The sequence below is a fragment of the Homarus americanus genome, unplaced genomic scaffold, assembly GCF_018991925.1.
Source record: "Homarus americanus isolate GMGI-L3 unplaced genomic scaffold, GMGI_Hamer_2.0 scaffold49667, whole genome shotgun sequence".
In the NCBI taxonomy this organism is placed as follows: domain Eukaryota; kingdom Metazoa; phylum Arthropoda; class Malacostraca; order Decapoda; family Nephropidae; genus Homarus; species Homarus americanus.
In genome coordinates, this window is record NW_024738608.1 from 9,932,968 (window position 1) to 9,952,575 (window position 19,608).

The 19,608-nt window shown below is 37.5% G+C and overlaps 1 protein-coding gene across 1 annotated transcript; it reads right to left on the reverse strand.

The window, feature by feature from the left end:
* Window positions 1–321: 321 nt before the first annotated feature.
* Window positions 322–16,445, reverse strand: LOC121874273 (lysosomal aspartic protease-like). The gene is made up of 9 exons (XM_042378381.1): window positions 16,286–16,445; window positions 14,687–14,813; window positions 14,002–14,125; window positions 11,860–11,978; window positions 9,406–9,605; window positions 8,827–8,949; window positions 5,041–5,158; window positions 4,037–4,165; window positions 322–1,344 (listed from the first exon to the last, which is right to left on the reverse strand). The coding sequence occupies exons 1-9, from the start codon at window positions 16,339–16,341 to the stop codon at window positions 1,183–1,185; spliced, it is 1,158 nt and encodes a 385-aa protein (XP_042234315.1). The 5' UTR covers window positions 16,342–16,445; the 3' UTR covers window positions 322–1,182.
* Between the last annotated feature and the right edge of the window lie 3,163 nt (window positions 16,446–19,608).

Here is a 19,608-nt window from a genome sequence, read left to right on the forward strand (position 1 = left end):
TGTGACCAATATGACTTAACCATTTGTGTACAGGGTCCCCTCTGTGCTGAATAAAATCATCTGGTGTTAGCCAAGAAAGAAATTAAAAGTGGTGTCCCTGTAGTGAAGGGTTTAACTTCCCAGGCACTCCACCCACCGCCAACCAATCATGTTCACCCTGTCATGCTCAGGGGCAGGGCATAGCTGCCAAGTTAATTTAATTTCAGTATACCTGTAGTTCATGCCCATAATAGTCGCACCAACAAAAGGGATTATTCCATAAGTTTCATTGCAGAGTTCTTATTTTATTTTTTCAATAACAGGAATATAAAATGTGCTAACTTATTTTTATGGTTTATATCATATATTTTATTATTTGTCATGGATCAAACAAATTTTTTTGGTTTGTATTAAAAGAAAAATTTAGAAATTGAAACATTACACTTTACAAGACTCGGAACATAACAATATGGCCTTAATAGTACATATAGTAAAATCTCATACGATATAATCCACATCCGAGGTACAATGACTGTAGTAAGGTTGCCCTACACGTTTCATCACAATTTAATTAATCTAACATTTCTTTAGCAATGCAAATGCAAATTGAAACTTAAAATTTTGATCCACCTAAAATTTACAGCAGGCAGCAAAGAATGACACATCTCAGGTTTTAATAAACTTAACGCAAGTGATGTCAGGCAAGGCTATATTGGTATATTTATTCCTGTAATCATTTAAAAAGGCAAAAAAAAAAAGTTACCCAAGTTCTCTAAGATTACATCGAGTATTATTAACATGAAACACCAGTATATATGTTAATTCTAAAATTCTTCAGTATGTACTGTACTGTGATAACCTAAGGGAATGTGGTAAACTTTGCTCATCAATGGTAATTAACTATAGGTAAATGCATAAATTAATACCACAAGTTGGGATAATACTTTACATCAAGTAGCAACATCATAAATTGGTGTTCAGCATTCAACAAGCAGTACGAGATGTTCAATTTTGTATTTTGTCTAACATAGGTATCATACCTCCCAAATATATAAACAGTACAACTCCAGCTGTAGATTCATAATTTCTAATGCATCAAACATTAATTAGTTCAAAAGTTGAAATTAAATTTGCTCAGGTCATTACAACTGAACTTGACTATTTCTTGTCATTACCCATTACAGTATGTATATCCTCTTTCATCTACTTGGCTATAGCAAAGCCAACTCGATTGTTTCCCAAATCAAATTCTGTGTAAAAACGACCAATGAAGGTGTCTCCTAAGATCCAGAGGGGGCCCATGGGAGGTGGGACATCAAGTCCAATAAATCCAGAAACACACTCTTCCCTTCCAAACACACTCACCTGCAAAGAAATTTAAGAATAAATAGACATCTTCCTTTAGATTACATAAAAATTACGGACAGCCAACAGTTCCTGAAAACCATCAGTAAAAACACTTACTTATAATTTACATAAAATACATTATTCAAATAGCTACTGCAACAACACACACTATTTTCAGTTATCTGTATCACATCACCATTTGACCTGCCTGTTACCTTCAGTTTACCTGTTGTAATCACTGATGAAGATTCTGTAGTCAGTATTAAAGGTACACTCGGTAGAAAACTACCGTTACTATTCCTGAGCAAAACAAACTGACACTACAAACGAAGTGTTGGGCCGGGTTCCATTATGATGACATGCGAAACTGTGGAGCTATTCATATGTTTCGGAACAGCTTGGTATATTTTCCAATACAAATAAAGAATGACATAATGTGGCATTAGCCCAAAGTGAAGTAGCAATACAAATAGATTCAAAATTTGGGTGCAAAATAATCTTATACCTTTACTATATCCACTGATTCTGCCAAACATATAATCCACTCCTATATGGTAACTCATCCACTTCCATGGTTACTGTAGTCCACGGTGTGAGGAACATTTAATAGAACATACAGTTTAACTTCTCTGGATATACTAACATTCTCCAGTCATATTGTAACAAAGTACAGTAATTCAATATTATCAATGAACTAGCTAATTTCGGCCTGCAAACACTCGCAATACAACAGGAATATTCAGCTGGAAAATCATCGGACCCCACCTGTACGGTATTTTTTTTTCCGAGTGTACACAAGAAGTGACATAAATGAATGTTTTTGGGTTAAGTTTTGAAACCCAAATGGTCTTTCTCCATTTAATAGTAAAATAAATTACTGCACAATAACTAGGATATAACTATAATTAATGCTGTGAGCGTTAATAAAGGATGAGGCGTATGCATAATGAGCTTCGTGAAAACACCTTTGACATGGGCGAGAGACTGGTACAGACTGGTCAGAAACCGGCTACTTAATTGATGACCCACACATTCAAGGTGTGGGGGCGATCAGTGGAAAAACACTGTCACGCGTACAATTACAATATGACTACTCGCTGCTCATAGTCTAGTTACCATGGGTGATGGAATTATATAAACAATGTATGTAGCCCACTTTTATATAAGTACAGTTGAACCTCGATAAATCGGACTAATTAGGGCAGATCCCAGTCCAAAAAAAGCGAATATATGTGGGAGGGGGGGGATTTCCTCTTTTTCCCATATATTCTCCAGGAGAGTGGAGACGGCTGGTAAGCAGAGGTCCTCCTGCTTTATACACGTCGCCTGGGGTTCCATCAGGCCCTGAGGCTTTGTTATTTTTCATCTGTTTGATGGCAGTAGCTACCTCATCCAGGGATGGAGGATAGCTGAGGTGGGTGAGCACTGGATGCTGAGGGACCAGCTGGGTAGTCAGGACATCCACATTGGTGTTTCCGTTGAGCAGTGAATGGTAGTGCTCTTTCCAGCGCTGAAGGATGCCTTCGTCGTCTTTAATCAGGTTGTTACCATCGGATAAGCGGAGGTGGGCTGTGCCACAAGTGATTGGCCCATAAAATGTTTTGGTGGAATTGAAAAATTCGTACATCTTGTGCTGATCTGCTATTTTTTGTTTCACATGCTTTATTTTTAAACCAGTCGTTCTTTAGATTGCAAAGTTCCCGCTGGGCAACCGCTTTCTTCTTGTGGAAGGCATCTGCTTTGGTCTGAGACCGAGGGTTGTTCTGTCAGTCAGTTAATGCAGCACTTTTATCATCGACGGGTACATTGATTGCCGGGTCATTTTCATCAAACCAATCCTGGTGTATTCTTTCGATCTGGCCGAGGGTCTCTGCAAGTTTTTGTCATGACAATGTCGAGAAAATACCATTCGGCACTGGAATTTGGGTTATTTGTTGTCGGGTTGTTTATCAGCCCATGTTTGAGCTGCTCTCTGAAAGCATGTGCTACCGCTGGATCCGCTTAATGTTAAAACCACTATACGTACACTGTGTTATAGTAATGCCTGTTGTAAGCTGGTCTACTGAAAGCTTTCACACGAATGCATCTTAAGTAAATAACCTTCTGATACACATTATCCTTTCATTTTCAAGTCATATTACATACAGTATTGTATTTTTTTCTATTACTGAAGATGTTGTATTAATCTTGATGAACCATAAACCCTAAGAGAGGCCAATCATGAGAATATAATACTGAATCAATAAATAAATAAACAAACCTGACGAATGTGGCAGCACCTGATCAGCCCCAACCAGCTTACATACTCGTGTCTTAGTTCTCAGTAGGTCTACAGCAAATCTGATTAGACCACTGTACAGTATTCAGTAAGTGTTGTTCATTTCATAAAAAAAAATATTCCATTTTCCCCTTTTATTTATTTTATTTATTTTTTTAAGTATTTCTAGTGACCAGAGCATCTCTAGTCTGGAAAAAGAGAATTCTGATATATTTAAATATTTAAGTCCATTTTATCAAGGTTTAGGGGGATATTACTAAGTTTTACTGTATTACTATCTGTTTGACAGGGGCTAATACATGCCTACATCACAAGCTAGTGTGATATCATTGGACTTACATATCGGGTGCAAAGGCTTTAGGGTTTCCTTGGTGGGATTGTTAAGTTACTTCGGACAAATGTTCAAGACATGAATCCTCATACAGTACTTACCTTGAGAATGTAATCTTTGCCCTCCAATGTGAAAGGCTGTCCATTGAGAACAAATGAAATCTTTGGAAGGTGAGGGATCAGACTGCAGTCCACTGACCATTCTCCACCTGCAATTGGCTTTGCACCAATCTGAAAGAAAACAAATATAGAAAATGATCCTAAAAACTTTAAAATATATGATCCGAGTTGTTCAAAGAAGCCCTACATATTAAGAGTTCTTTCTCCTGTGAGAGTTCTTTTATACTAATGTTCCCCAACCTTTTGTAGACTCTGGGCCACATTTATCAATATAAGTATAGTGGAGGGTGCCAAAACTTAGGATCCACATTCAAGAAAAAAATATCATATACAGTATACAGTTATTTGAAGTTTTACAAGTCCTACTGTTACGAGTTACATACTCTTTATATTAATTTTGGATTATGCATCATTCTTAAAATGAGCTACATATAAAGTTTGTATCAAGTTATTACATATTTTCATTAATTTCACTCTTACAGTAATCCCAAATAATTCAAAATTTTCTAATAAATCCGTTGGGCTCCATAATATGGTTTACGTGCCAGGTTGGAGACCACTGTATTTACACCATACAGTACTGTATGTACTTATTTACAATTTAGATAAATATTATTAGATTCCACTGTCAACTTTTTCTAATTTCTTTGTACAAATGAATTTGCTTAAACTCGTACAGTAGAACGTCGATTTAACGCAAATTGATTTAAGATTATTGATTTAAAGCGACACCCACAATTAAGGACAATGTTTCAATTTAAAGCGGATATTTCCTATTTTGCGCGAGTATCTGGCGCATCATATTTAAAATTTTGCGCCTAATATTTCTTTGGGCATGCTACACTGTCCTAGGGGCAAAGCTGTACTGTACATAAATAAAGTAGGTATTGATTTTTTTTATTTAAGTGGGTGGCATCCTTGCTGAAGTGATATCATGACATGGAGTATAATACTGTACAATACATGTAGTGATAACTGTACTGTACCTTCTTGTTTATACTACGAGCTTCCTCTACTGGTGCAGCAATCAGGGAGGTTCCTGTGTCGGCTATGGCTTCACATCCACCTTCACAGAAAGGTACCCTTGCCCCATTCATCTGAATCCTGGTAAATTAGAAGACAATAAATTCCCATAATCTTTATAATCCATGTAATGAACAAATGATAGGTATACAATTATACATTCTAAACAAATTTCACCTTTATAGGTATCCCTCATTTAGCGATCAGGATGCGTCCCTGAAAACCCATTCGCTAGGTGAAAAAGAACACTAAAAGAAGGGAAAACGAGAAATAATATCCTAAAGGAAGAATAATATTCAAGGATGTGGCACGTAATTCTGTCGCCAGATTGCCTGACTGGCCGACTCGCCACCCAGTAGAAGATATCTTATACAACAGGTATAAAATATCAACCTCTAAGTACGCTCCACCACAAACATTAGATTTTCACTTTACCATACTGTCACTTAATTTCCAGCACTCACAAACAACTTTAACCTAACTGGCATTTTTCCAGAAGGATAACTGTTAATGAACTCGGCCTAAGGTCAGTGTTTATACTAGTCATACCACCACCTATCAAAACATTAAAATATCTTTGTGTTAACTATGGTTTCTTACAAACATTACTAGAGCAATTACTTGTAATATTTGTTGTTAAAAATGCAGTTACGGTATATTCAGGTAATGCACCTGGATTTTGTCAAAGTTTACACGAATGTGATGTAAAGTCGTAAACAATGCAAGCGCCTGGGAAAGCTGGCTGGCCTGCAGCAGCTCGGCCAGTGTTATCATCGCCGTCAGAGTCTGGAATGTTGTTACACCATAGCCAAAATCAACCAATAAACGAGAAGATAGGACAAAAGATACTGGATTTATCTACTTTTTAGGTGTACAGTATTCAGTAATTCGAATCGCTGCAGGTGTGAAAGTGAGAAGGCAGGGTTATTTTAGCCATTGTGTTATTTGAATTGTGCACAACTAAGAACTTTTTATTGGTGGTAATCATTGATATCAATTGAAATTATGATTACTGAAGAAAATAGCATTAGTTCAGTTATAAGTGAATATGAATTTGAAATGTTGTGTGATAAAGAAAATGATGGATGGGATGAGGAAAATGAGACAGTAAAGGTACCGAGACATGTGCAGTGTGTTTCTTTTACATAAAGTACAACCACTCCTCGACTTACAACCTACAGGTAGTTCTGCTATAACGCGATAATTGTGTTCTTGTAAAATATCGTGTTATAGAAAATCGCGTAATAGAAATAACAGGGCTTATGGAGAAAATAGGGTTAGGTGCAGATTACTCGAAATCGAAAAAATTTAGTAGTTAGCCTAACACAAAGGATAGCACAGTCTAAATAAATGTTACATTCATATCTAATAATGAAATCATACAGTAAATTTAACACTTTACCTTGAAAAAATATGAATGTAACTTGATGGGGGAGAAGGGTGATTTTGAGGTTGATAACATCGCTTCTCTTCAAGTGTTATATCCTTTCTTTTACGATAATCACCGGGAATTCTATCATCAGCTTTTTGGAGATATTCTTCTTTACCATATTCACAGTTAATACCACAAAATTGGAGAAATAGTAAGCAAAAATCGCGTTATAGCAAACAAGTCGCGTTATACAAATATTGTAATTCACTTTAAAATGGCTGGCAAGCTTAAAAATGAGAGTTTTGTGGGCAATGTTCGGTGGATTTGGCATCCTGTGTACCGGCGGCAAGGCCATGGGCTCGTAACACACGTCTTGCCCGTGGTGCCCACAGTTTCTCTGTGGATGTCGGTCACACTAGAATAACCCGTTATAGTGCATCCTTCTTTCCTCGCACAGCCAAACTGTGGAATTCTCTGCCTTCTTCTGTGTTTCCATACTCATACGATCTATCTCACTTAAAAAGCTGGTTTTCCGGCATCTTCGTGGTGTAGATTAATATAATCTTTTTCTTTTAAATTTCTTTTTACTCTTATTTTTTTTTTTGCCCCATAAGCCCCGTTGTGGGTCAATGAACCTGTGCCCGGGTGGACTATTCCCAGTTAAAAAAAATCTTAATAGAATAAGACAACAAAATATACCAAGTATTGATAACCAAAGATGTACAGTCATATGATAATACATTTATGATGACTGAAGTTGACGTTTGAAATTCAAATATTGATCATCTGGGAGAAATGCTGCTGCCAATCCATACCTGTGCCACCACCTCACAGTGGTACCATATTTCACTCTTAGAGAAGAGGCTGGCTTGTTACTATAGAGTACAGCTCCCGCCCCCCAAGTTGGCAGATTTTTACTTTGTGGTTCTCGGTTATTCTCGGATGACACCCTGGATGTACCCAAGAATGTCTGTGGGTAGTTTTAAAGTTGCCATCATTTTTGCAGCTGGGACAGGGAGCCATTTGTTCTAGAGACAGTAATTTCCCTTACCTGTATTGTAAAAATGTGTGTTTGTGTGTAGACACACAAAACACATACAAATAAATAATTGGAAACTCCTTTCGCAAATAATCGGAAACAGGAGCGATCAAACCATAATTGCAAAGTGAAAGTTTTGGTAGAAGATGGGATAAAAGCCCTCATACCACCCAGTATAACCCCAGCAATGCTGTCAGCACATACTGAGGCGTCCCGAGTGGAAAAGCAACATTCATCCCAAGGGAAGTCAGAGAAGAATTCTCGCAAGGATTGCCAGTTTGCCCTCCGATAGTGCCATAGTTGACGTTTAGAAGGGGGGTGGGGAATGCGGTCGTGCCTAGTTTGATTTAATAGAAATAAGATTGTGATCAGAAGACCATAAGGGTGCAGAAATTGAGTATGAATAGTGTGAGGGGTTAGAGGTAAAACAAAGATCAAGAATGTTATAAGTTGATGGGTGACGATCAGGAACACGTGTAGGGGGTTTAATTATTTGTTATAGATCATTAAGCAAGGAAAGAGTGCCTCGGCTCCACCTGGGTCATCCTTTGCAGAGCGAAGCCACTCTCTGTGATGTACATTGAAATTCCCTAGGTAGAGGATCCCTCTGTTAGGGTGTGTAGATAGCAACAACTCGTAGCAAGAAGTGAGATAGTCAAAGAGCTCCAAATAATTGGCAGAGTTTGGAGAACTGTATAAGAAACAAAGAAAATAGTCATAGTTGGTAGAAATGTTTTGAGCCAGATGACATCATAAAGAGAAGATTCAAGATCCTTGAGTCGAGCTATAGGTGTACGTGTGTTGCAGTCGGTGCATACACTTCCATTAGAATGGAAAGAGGTATAACGTTGTAGTTGGAGACTTGAAAAGGTTTGGGTGAAGCTCATTTGGTCAGTTGAAGTTCAGATAGTAGTAAGAGGTCGGGGGAAGAGGTAATATATGGTACTTCACAGAAGGAAAATTGGATCTCAGGCCACAAATGTTGGAAAAATGAAGTGTAAAAAAAAAAGACAATCCTCTAGTAACTGCGATGACATCAGTTGAGGCCCCAGTAGTTTGATGGTGATCAGGTCTGCCCTGGGGTCCACAACCTTCCCGATCAGTGGGGCCCATCCAAGGTGTGTTCCATATTCAGTCCAGTAATATCAACTGGTGCATTTAAACATGAAACAGGACACAACAATATATGGTGTACAATGTATTACAGAAGTCTTATTTTTTCTCTAAAAATCACAACCCCACTTCATCCACTCCATTAAAGGGAATAGGAATTTCCTTGGGTGACAGGGCACCCAAGGAAAAGCAAAAGAGTGCAAAATACTAACTACTCATACTTACCCATCCATCTTAATCTGCCAGTAGCCCTTGCGATCCACAGGTATGTAGGTGAAGTTTCCAGAGTAGTAATTAGGGTCTGAGCCACCAAGGATTAGCTCCCCACCCTCAGGACTAGATGGGTCTCTTTGAAAGAAAGTTCAAACCAATTTATACAAGGTTTAAAAATACAAACCTTTAAATATTTCTAAACTCCCTATAAAGAAAGAAAATTAACTATAAACCTGTGACCTACTATATCCAAATTAAGTAATTTCTTTACTAAAGTCCTGTCCCATCAACCACAGTTCATCAAAATCAATTAACTGATTGTCTGATATATTAACCGACATTGAAATACTTTTGCAAGGCCACACACAAGCAACTCAAAAGCACTGACAAGTTTCTAGTGAATACTAAAGATCTGCAGATGATACCCTAAGGCAAAATTGGCCAGAGGATGAAAAAGCACATACCGGTACACAATTCAAATTCCGTGTATTCCAACATTAAAAAAATTAATATTCCAAGCTGTCATGGACATGAATTTATTATGCTTTCAAAATTTCTCCCAGTCAACAGCAAAGTTTCCTAATTTTATACCTGTTGAGATAAAAACTGAAGACAGGAGCAGGTATTAAGCTCTGCTTGACCATATTGTAGAAAACTGGAGTGACACCATCCACAGCAATGTTATCAAATCCCATTCCAAGAATACCATCAAACTTTGCAGCAACAAAAGCCAAACCGGGCTCACTTAAAGCCTCTGCGAAAGTCTGTTGCCTCACAGCCAAAGAACCAACCTGAAAAGCAACACTAGGGTCATCAGAGGAAAGGCTTACCCCTATCACCTGGGGTAATTTTGAGTACCTATTTAGTACCTTGAATAATACTAAGCACCTAGTACTTAACCCTAAAATTATGTGGTCACTCTCATAATCAGCTTCACAGGGATTTTTTTTTATCTAACAGGCTGTGGCCATATTCATACATAAACAACATCTGAATCATCTCCAAGTATTTTATAATCTTCTGTCAACATAACTATACTGCACTAACATCATCTATATATATGTGAAGGGATATCAGGAGTCTGTTGTTTTTTGTCAGCTCAGCTCGTGGTCACCTACTCACTTACCAGCTATTTGTAGCTTACCTTTGTATCCGAGGTGGCCAATAATACACATATTTACTGATCATAATATTTATTTGCTATAAATAATTCATTTAGAATATTTTATTTGCATTATTTTCATAAAAAGTACCGGTACTCGGCAAGTAATGCATAAAATAATAATTCCACAATTAAATACATTTATAACATAACCATAGCAGTATTTTCCAGTAATACTACACTACAATACAACTAAACTTCTTTTAGCAATATGACTTTGATACAACATGATAAAATGGACAAACAATGAAAGTGAAACAAACAAAGGTAGATAATTACGTTCAGGAAGTTTCCCTGTGACCGAGCTTGTGGCGTGACAGGCAAATAGTCACCATGAAACCTGATAACCCGGGCTGGCATTTAAACAGTGGTGGGAAAAGGCGAGCATTCTGGAACGTCACCCGGGGCGCGCTAGTCTGGCGTTCTGGAGTGTCACCCGAGACGTAAGGGTTAAGGCTTATTATGTTTGCTTTGTCTGCTTTATTTTCTTGCTTGATAGTGTGTACGACAAAGATGTACTGTATCAAAGGTAGATGGAAGTTTTGGGACGTTGGCCAGTTCGTAGCCCACTGAATTTTTTATGCTCTTATGGGATTAATTGCTTCGATAATCATTGATTCACTAACCAACGCCTTTTCCTGGTCCTTATATGCATTGGTTATCAGGGTACACCTGTACAGTACTGTACATTCAGTAAGTGTACAAGTACAGTACTGTACATAGTAGAGTGAACAGTGTAAGCCTAATGTAGGTTATGGTGTAGACTGTAGAGGGTGTGTACAGAATACAACATGTGTGCAATGCTGAAAGCTCCAGATAAAAACAGTAGCACCAAGGGGTAGAGGAGAGGCACAGCAAAAACAAACGACCATAAAAGAAAAATTAGACATTCTGATCAAACTAGAAAAACATATGCCTGTAAAAGTGTTAATGGGGGAATATGGAGTGGATATGTCTACCATTTATGATGTGAAATATGTCAAAGAAAACCTGGTGCATGGTACAGGACAAATGCAGGCAATTCTGTATTATATCAGCATTTGGCTTGCCTGTATCACAAACTCAATAAGACAGGATTTGCTGGAGTGTACAGTATAGTGTATACAGTGGTATATTTAGTTTATTTACAATCTACTTCACGTATATAGTAGTGTTTGCATAAATGAATAAAATGAATACAGCTCTGTGGCTGTCCGATTGCAGTGAAGCATCCTTTGCAACGGTGCTCCATGCCAGTTGCGTAGTTTAGACTCAGAAACTGTCACCAATGGCCAGAAAACTCTGTAAATCCTTTGTTCTAAGATTTTTTTCAGGGAAATTAATTTCTCAATGCCCAGAAATCTCTCAAACATGGAAATATTCTACACCAATTGTACTGGTTATCAGGGATATTACTGTATACTGCTACAATTTGAAAAGTGAGATGAAATGCTTTGATATGATCCCCAGTGCGTCATCATAAATTGGTATGCCTGCTCACCATATCAGCTAGAGATAGGGGTAGGATTGAGGGAGGGAGTCATCCTTGTATGGTATACTAGATACTTCAATATAAAAAAAAATCCATTAAGCTATATTAATTATGTATCATTCGAAAACTTGCTTACTCATTCATGCTCAAAGGTCACGGATGTAGAACTACAAACCGTTCAGAAACGAGTTGAGTAACATTGCTTGGAAAGCCTTGAATCACATTGACCCCAATAGCACTGAATGAATATGTTCAGTCTTTTCACTATTTCCATGGGCAAACTTTACAACAGCTAATGCCTGACCTGAATTTTGTAGTATTGTACAGTAAATGTGCTTATGAAAAAAAAACAAAAAAATTATTATATATACCAAAAGTCTTGGCCATTTAAAAACAAGACATTCATACTTACTGCTACAGTGTCAGTGGACAAATATCCTGAGAGTGAACCAGACCCATACTGGATGGCAAAATCAGTTCCATTTTTCTTATATGTTGAAGATTTACGTGCATCATACTTATTGTGAATCACTGGAATAAAGACAGTAAAATTATTATACAGTACGTATAAGAAATTTTATAGAGCAGACTTTCCTTCACAGTAGAAAACAATACTGTATAAAAAAGGCAGGAAAGCTAAAACTACTTTATGCAAAACCAGCCGACTGATTGGCTGGTGAGAAATTATTATTATTTGAAGAATAATAATGCGAGATGTTTATAAAAACATTTTCTTGTTCTTACCGTATATGTTACAAGTTGAAATTAAACAAATATTTTGTAACTAAATTTCAAGTTGGGGAACACTAATTTTGATGTGATCAAAACACCCAGATAGCTGCAGCCAAGAGTGAAAATGAAACCTCAATTCCTCAGTGAGATGATACAAAGTCACTGACTTAAATAATTCAAACATCCCAGTGATAAAATAAATTGTAATTCCATAATTCGCTTGCCTAAGAATTGTCAAACATGATACACAAATAGCGTAATACTGCACTGGAAAGCAGAGGTTTACTGCACAAGAAAAGTAGACTGCACTCGAGGTGAAATTCAAGCATTGCAGTTATCAAAGTTGTATCATTAACATTTCCCGGCTTAAGGTTATTAAAAAATATAAGTTTTTCCAAGCCAACAAGTATTCAGTACACAGTACTTGACCCACATCTCTGTCTTGGTTTCAGAAATATTAATTATGTCCCAAGGAATCGTTTTAACCACAGTAAACATGTTGTCAATCCAGTACAGTACAGGATGTGAGTCATGCCACTAAGGTTACGCCTTCTCTAGAATCCAAACTTAAAGTAACCTTGTTTTAGGATGAATTTCATCATTTTGAAAATATCATTTAATACATGTTGAGTATGCTTAATCCAAATGATTACAGTATTGTACACCACTTTAAAAATATGATTATTTTTAAATATACTTAGTGTTATAGTCAAAGTACAATATACAGTACTGTACTTGTATTTTTAGGTAAATCATATACAGTATACTGTACTGTAGTACAGTATGTAGGCTGAAAAAAATTAACAACTGTATACAGAACTCCTTACATGGCCACACTCAGCCAAAATCAATACCAAGTGCAGACACTGGAAGCCACACAAGTTACTGTCACAGCTCCAAATTACATCATATCTTTTACTTACTATTTAACATATCTCTGTACGTTTTAATTTTTGCAGTTACTATATGTAGCACCTTACACTTAGAATTACTACTTTTCTCTTTTAAATAAACTATAATACACGAAGAAAACTTTTGTGGCTTCTCATGATCACGTGTTCCATCCCCTGTATCCTGCCACTGGAGTCCACTATCAAGTGTTACGTACCGTACCATATGTTATCAATTTGCTACAAACATGTTAAGTACAGTATTGTACTGTACTACCTTCCAGAGAATAAAAACACAAAAGTTGGTGACGTATATGTAATTTTTTTTAAGTGCTCTATAATTGTCATTACTATACTGTATACAGTATGCACTAGTGAGTTGTCCCACTTTCCCTCCACAAGTCCCTGAAGTTTAGGATTTGCTACTACTGCTTCCACTATGGTATGACAGTACAGTACTAAACTGAATATGGTCATCCAAAACCCTTCTTACAACAAGCAAAACATATGATAAGAGCAACATAATTCAAACTTGCCTTTGTTCCTTTGTATTCATCATTTATTGTCCTTGTCCATTACAATGTTAAAATAACACACATCATATCTCTCATTTAGTTTTCAATAATGAACTGGAAAGGAATGGTTGAAGGTAGGAGGACAACTGGAGTTCCTACCCCAGAGGGAGGTACACAAACACACACACACAGGATGGAAATGACCAACTTTTTCAATGATAGACATGAGCAATGTAAACTCTTTAAATTTAGCCACATGCTGTACAAATATGGGAATAAAATGGTTTTTCATGCCAGCATCCAGAATATTCTTAACATTTTACAAAAGCTTACAAAATATATTTTGCTAAACTACTCTGACTTATCGGTCAAAAGAACTTCACAAATAAAGATCAGTGAACAGTTGTTATTACTTACTACAGGCAATATTTGTGTAGTGACACTGCTTGGAAGGCACCCAAAGATTGGAGGACCCTGTGTCAAAGACCACTCTGAAGGATTGTGGGGGAGTGCCAATGGAAATGGGTCCATAGTACTGTGCCTGAAAACAATCAACATTTGAGTAAATTTCCCTTTGATTTTGAAAAACAAATAAAATAAAATAATTAAGTCTTTACACTGTATTTATACTAAAACTGAAAAAAAATAAATTAAGATATACAGGTACACTACTGTACTATCTGCACAGTACTTAAAAACCAGGGGCACTAGTAGGACCTTTACTGCATACAGTATTTCTTTAGCAAAAGTTAATGCATCTTCAAATGTGCAGTAATTTGCAGTTGTTTCACTCTGTAAGTATCAATGAAGTTAAGCAAGAAACCATTGAGATTTAATGTTTTCCTAAGGGAATGTAATTCTAGATGAAGTTTACAGTAATCTGAGCTAATGTCATAAACCCTGGTGACTAAGGTGGATATTACATTCTTTTTGTATTAGAAGTGCATGATGGAGTGGAATTTGGTGGTTACCGGGCAGTCCTGTAAACAAAAGTTTTCTATAAATTGACATACAAAGGGCGTTCCCTGTATTACCAACCAAATCATCCTAATTTAAATACTGCACTGAATAAGAATTCAACAAAAAAAAAAAAAAAAATTACATCCATGTAGTTTGAAAGAGGCTCTGGCATTGGTCCTCGATTTCCCCATTTTCGGTGTGCCCGAGTCACAGCAGTGTCAACTTCTTGTAGAGTACGGCGGACAGACTTGATCTTATGAAGAGGGATCCTAATGGGGAGAAAAAATGATCAATTCATATTTTCAACTGAATTTGTGGATATTATGTGGTACAGTATTGCAACATGCTTCATTTATAAAGTACGGTAATTGAATTTACAAATACAGTACATGTACTGTACTGTACACTAAAAATCAAGGTAATTTCTGAGAACAGCACTACCACCAGAATAGTTTTTTAATTTCATTCATTTAACACATGTTTTTATCATTATAGCAAGTATGTTAAAGGGGCAGCAACTGTTTATTTTAATTGTATTTTTTTTTCTATATCTACAATCATAAATCACCTGTAGTGGACAGAACATGAATGATGATGGAAATTGCAGGGTAAAACAGTGAAAAACTGATCAAATGACACTAAAATTATGTCTCTGTATGCTTTGTATGTGAATGAATTAATTGGTTACCATAAATACTCCTCGGAAAATCTGCCGAGTCACATGTTGTCTGTTTGTTAACAACAGACCCACTCAGGCCGAGCATACTCTCACATCCACAAAAAACGTAAAATTACACTATGATGCTTCAACAACGTTGCTTTCATTGGTACTGTGCCAGACATCAAAATAAGTACACTCTGTTTACTATGGTGGGGAGTCTGGGGACATAGCCCTCTGGCTCGGAAGTTAAGTAGGGTTAGTTCGGTTTCTTTGGTTGGCTTAGGCCAGGTTCTATTAGGTTATGGGCATTGTTTCGTTTTTATTATTTACAATCACAATGAGCATCTGTGGAAAAAATTAACAAAATAGAACAACAACAACAACAACAACTACTACCTCTTGTGGTAGTGCTGTTCTCAGACATTACCAAAATTAGTACTGTAACCTGTACAGTACTGTACTGTAAAACTCTAAATCTTAAATAAACTACTGGACCTAAAAAAAAATGTAACCCCCCCACCTGTTCTGCTCCCTAGTGTGCTCTGAAGATCTAATAACTGGAAATCTTGTCTGAGAGTTTTAACTTTTTAGTTCAACAAAAATCCAGCTTTGCTAAACTGGCTCACTCTGTACTTCCTTAACCCCCACTATACACCTCTAAGATACTGTAAGTTTGACCCTAAATACGTACTCATTAAGACATTACAGGTCTATATGGGGAAGAAATTCAAGCCACCCGAGAGAGGCATTTATGCATCTAACCTGGGAGCCAAAGGGTACTAGTGCTGGGTGTACTCATGTGGACTTGGGTTGGTCACCAATAAACATCTACAAAATACCCTTGTTAAATTTACGACTATCAGTGTGACAACCACTATACTGCATCTTTCTTAATGTTTTTAGCGACTATAAAATCTATTATGTATACTGTAGTCTCAAACAGAAGTGAAATAATGGAAAACACCAGGAATGTTTGTTGACAGTACAGTACTTCCCTGGATACAGTTACCATAGCAATGAACAGTACGTTATCTATTTAACATCTCCAACCTTTTCCACACAAAGATATAATTCTCTCACCTGGGTAACTCCGCAGTAGCAAGAGCCACAATAACTAGGAAAATTAAATGTCTCATGGTGCAGATGCGTCCTCCCTTCTGGTGGCAGGACAGTGAGCTAGTGCGTCGTGAAGCTGTGGTGTCAGCTGATGGAGCCGGGCTGGGGGACGGTCATGTGACGGGTGCAGTGACTCACAGGCGCGTCTCGTGATAATCTTACAAGCTATATTTTTTTTTTTTATCCTCTTCGCCACTGATCGGCTTGCGCCTCTTATTGTCAGTCAAATACTGTAATCGATCTTTTTGTAATTAATATAATTAAATTTCCTCGACTTCGTAACGTTCCTTACATAACACAAAAACGTATTCTTTTTAGACTAATTCATTTTTATTATGAGTCAACAGTACAGTAGTGAATTAGTTTTGATAACGAGTATCAACTGCCAGGTTGATAGAACGCAGGTTAATGTATCTCTCTCTGGGAAAATGTGTATCATAAAAAAGCTAAAAGTATCATTACATAATTTAACACCAGTGGCGGGTAACACTTGCGGTCTCGGCTAGGAGGATGACATCAACAAAGTTGAGTTGGCTCATTTTGAAATGAATTGAAAGTTTATTTAGCCAGAAAAACACAGATGCAAAGTGGATAATAATAACAATATTAACATGGCTGAGCCAGTTGAGAACCTGAGCTCTCTTTTAGGCACCTGATATATACTATACATTTATCTCAAGGAAGTACTATGTAACATTTAGCATTATCTGGAATACTACAATAGCATGGTGGTAATAAGAACATCTCATAATGTTACCAAGGTTATCACTTCAATATTTATTAATTATATATATATATATATATATATATATATATATATATATATATATATATATATATATATATATATATATATATATGGAAATGACTGACACATACAAGCATGCTTCAAAAATCATCAAATATTGTGTTGTAGGATTCGGTGGCAGGACGCACAAGTTAAGATAGACAGTACAGTATATGAATTGAATTATATACCTGATTCATCTATTGTCTTGTAGTGGATACCTCCCCTACAAACGCTGTTTGTCGCTGAGTGGCCGACCCCGCGAATTCCTCCATGTATGCCTCGTGGTCTAGGTCAACCAGCGCCGCCTTACATGACGGAGGTCAACTATTAAGCCACGCTTACCTCCACTATATAAGACCTGACCTCGTGGTGACCTCTCTCTTTCGACCTACACCAACCAGCCAGCAACACCTCCTCCTCATCCTGCCTGGCGGCCCTCGCTCCCGCCGGCGAGCATGGCGACCCACAAGCTGGTCCTCCTCTGACCACCCTCGCCAACCAGCTCTCTCTACTCAACGCTTGTAACCATGCTGCCTTCCCAGCACCAAGCTGCATTATACATCCAATACAATATGTATACAGGGAGCACATTGTGAGTTTCCTTTCTCCATCCCATCCTGAGTGTGAACCCAAACAAGTCGTATCCCACAGTCTATCTTAACTCGTGCGTCCTACCACCGAATCCTACAACACAATATTTTATGATTTTTGAAGCACGCTTGTATGTTATCCAGCATTGTTTGGCTGCTAGTGCTGGAGGGGCAGATACAAGAATCTTGTGTCGAATTTTCAAAACGATCATCAGTTTTCTTTATAATAGGTAGAGCTATACAGTACTAGAGCATATTTCGTTTCTGCAGTGTATCATTGGGATTTCGACATCATTTTGGACGTTTGCATTGTGATATCCTTCATGAGCCAAGTGAAGTACGTCTCTTCATATCATCATTGGTTTGTGAGTATATTTTAACATACGAACTTGTGTGAATTGGTTTCTTTTGAATATTGTTAATCGGTATTGCATGTTGTCTATATTCATGAATACCGCTCAAACTGAAGTATTTTAGGTCTTAGATTTTGTATGAATTTCCTAAGTTCATTCTGATTACGTAACTGTGATAAATTGTTTATAATTTTCTTACATTAAGATTTGTTTTTGCTCTCTTATACTTGTATAACTCTCTCCGGATTATTTTGATTAGTTTGAGTTAATATTTTTTCTTACATCAGAGGTGTTTTATATACGAAGAACATTCCATGTTGTATGACATATATTCTACATTAATTTCTCTAAAGCTCCTATGTTTAAGCAGTAAATACAAGTGATCCTAATACAATCAGTAAACACAAGAGGTCATCCTGTACAATCAGTAACAAAGTCATCTTGATATCTGCGTTATCTTCCTGATAGATGCTTATCGCCTGGGCAGATTATGAATGATTATACTGCTTTCTCTCTCTCTCTCTCATTCCTTTTTCTTTTCTCCCTTTCCCATTCTCGTTTTATTCTCTGTTTTTGTCCTTTCGATCCATCCTCCCTATTCAACCATCCCTCTACACATGGAATCCACCCTGCCAATTATCCCCTCTGCTGTCAGATATTCCCCCACCTTCTCCCTATCATATAATCTGCCCATCCTATCAGCCAAATCTTCCCTTTACCTTCCTTGTCAAATATTCCCTCCACCCAGCGCCCTAGTGCCTGACAAATAATCCCTCCACCCTCCTGTACCATATCACTCCACTTTCCCTGTATTCCTCCTCCCCTTGCCTTCATCATAGCCTGTCAATTCATTATTAATTCCTCCATTTAAAATATTTCTTCCGTCGATGTCAAATCTTCCTTTCACTCCTCACCCACATTCCTCCCTCCCTTTCCTATGATAAGCATAACACAATAGAATCACCGTCAAATTCATGATGATAAACGCATTGTTCAAGGGTTCGTGGCAACACCCACGATCCAAACACTGGCATCTCATTGACTACATCAATGTCAGAGAAAGGGCTGAAAAGGAGTTCCAGAGGCTGGCTGCAAGCGAGGTCTGGTAAAACCCAAAGGCGTTTAACCGCTATGCAAAGTCGAAGTTAAAAACGCGAGTAGGGAGTGTCGGACCTGAGGCTTGAAAATGGTATTTACGCACATTCTGACCAGGACAAAGCTGAGGCATTGAACAGTTTCTTTTCTTCCGTGTTCACAAGAGAGGATGCGATTAACCTACCTGCGTTTGAGGACAGACGGTTTGATACAGCACTGACCCACATTGAGTCCTTACCTGGAGCTGGCGGACGCTCGCCCCACAAGGGGTCAATGCTCAAGGTTGGAGAAGCCGCAAGTCAAAAAAACTGAGGTGTAACATTTTCGGAGTGAGAGTTGTGAACTCTTGGAACAATATGCCAGAGTGTAGTGACGGCACAGAGTGTGAGCTCTTTCAAGACCAGTCTTTATAAACACTGGAGCAGGTTCAGATACATTCAGGAGCCAGTGCACACCCAG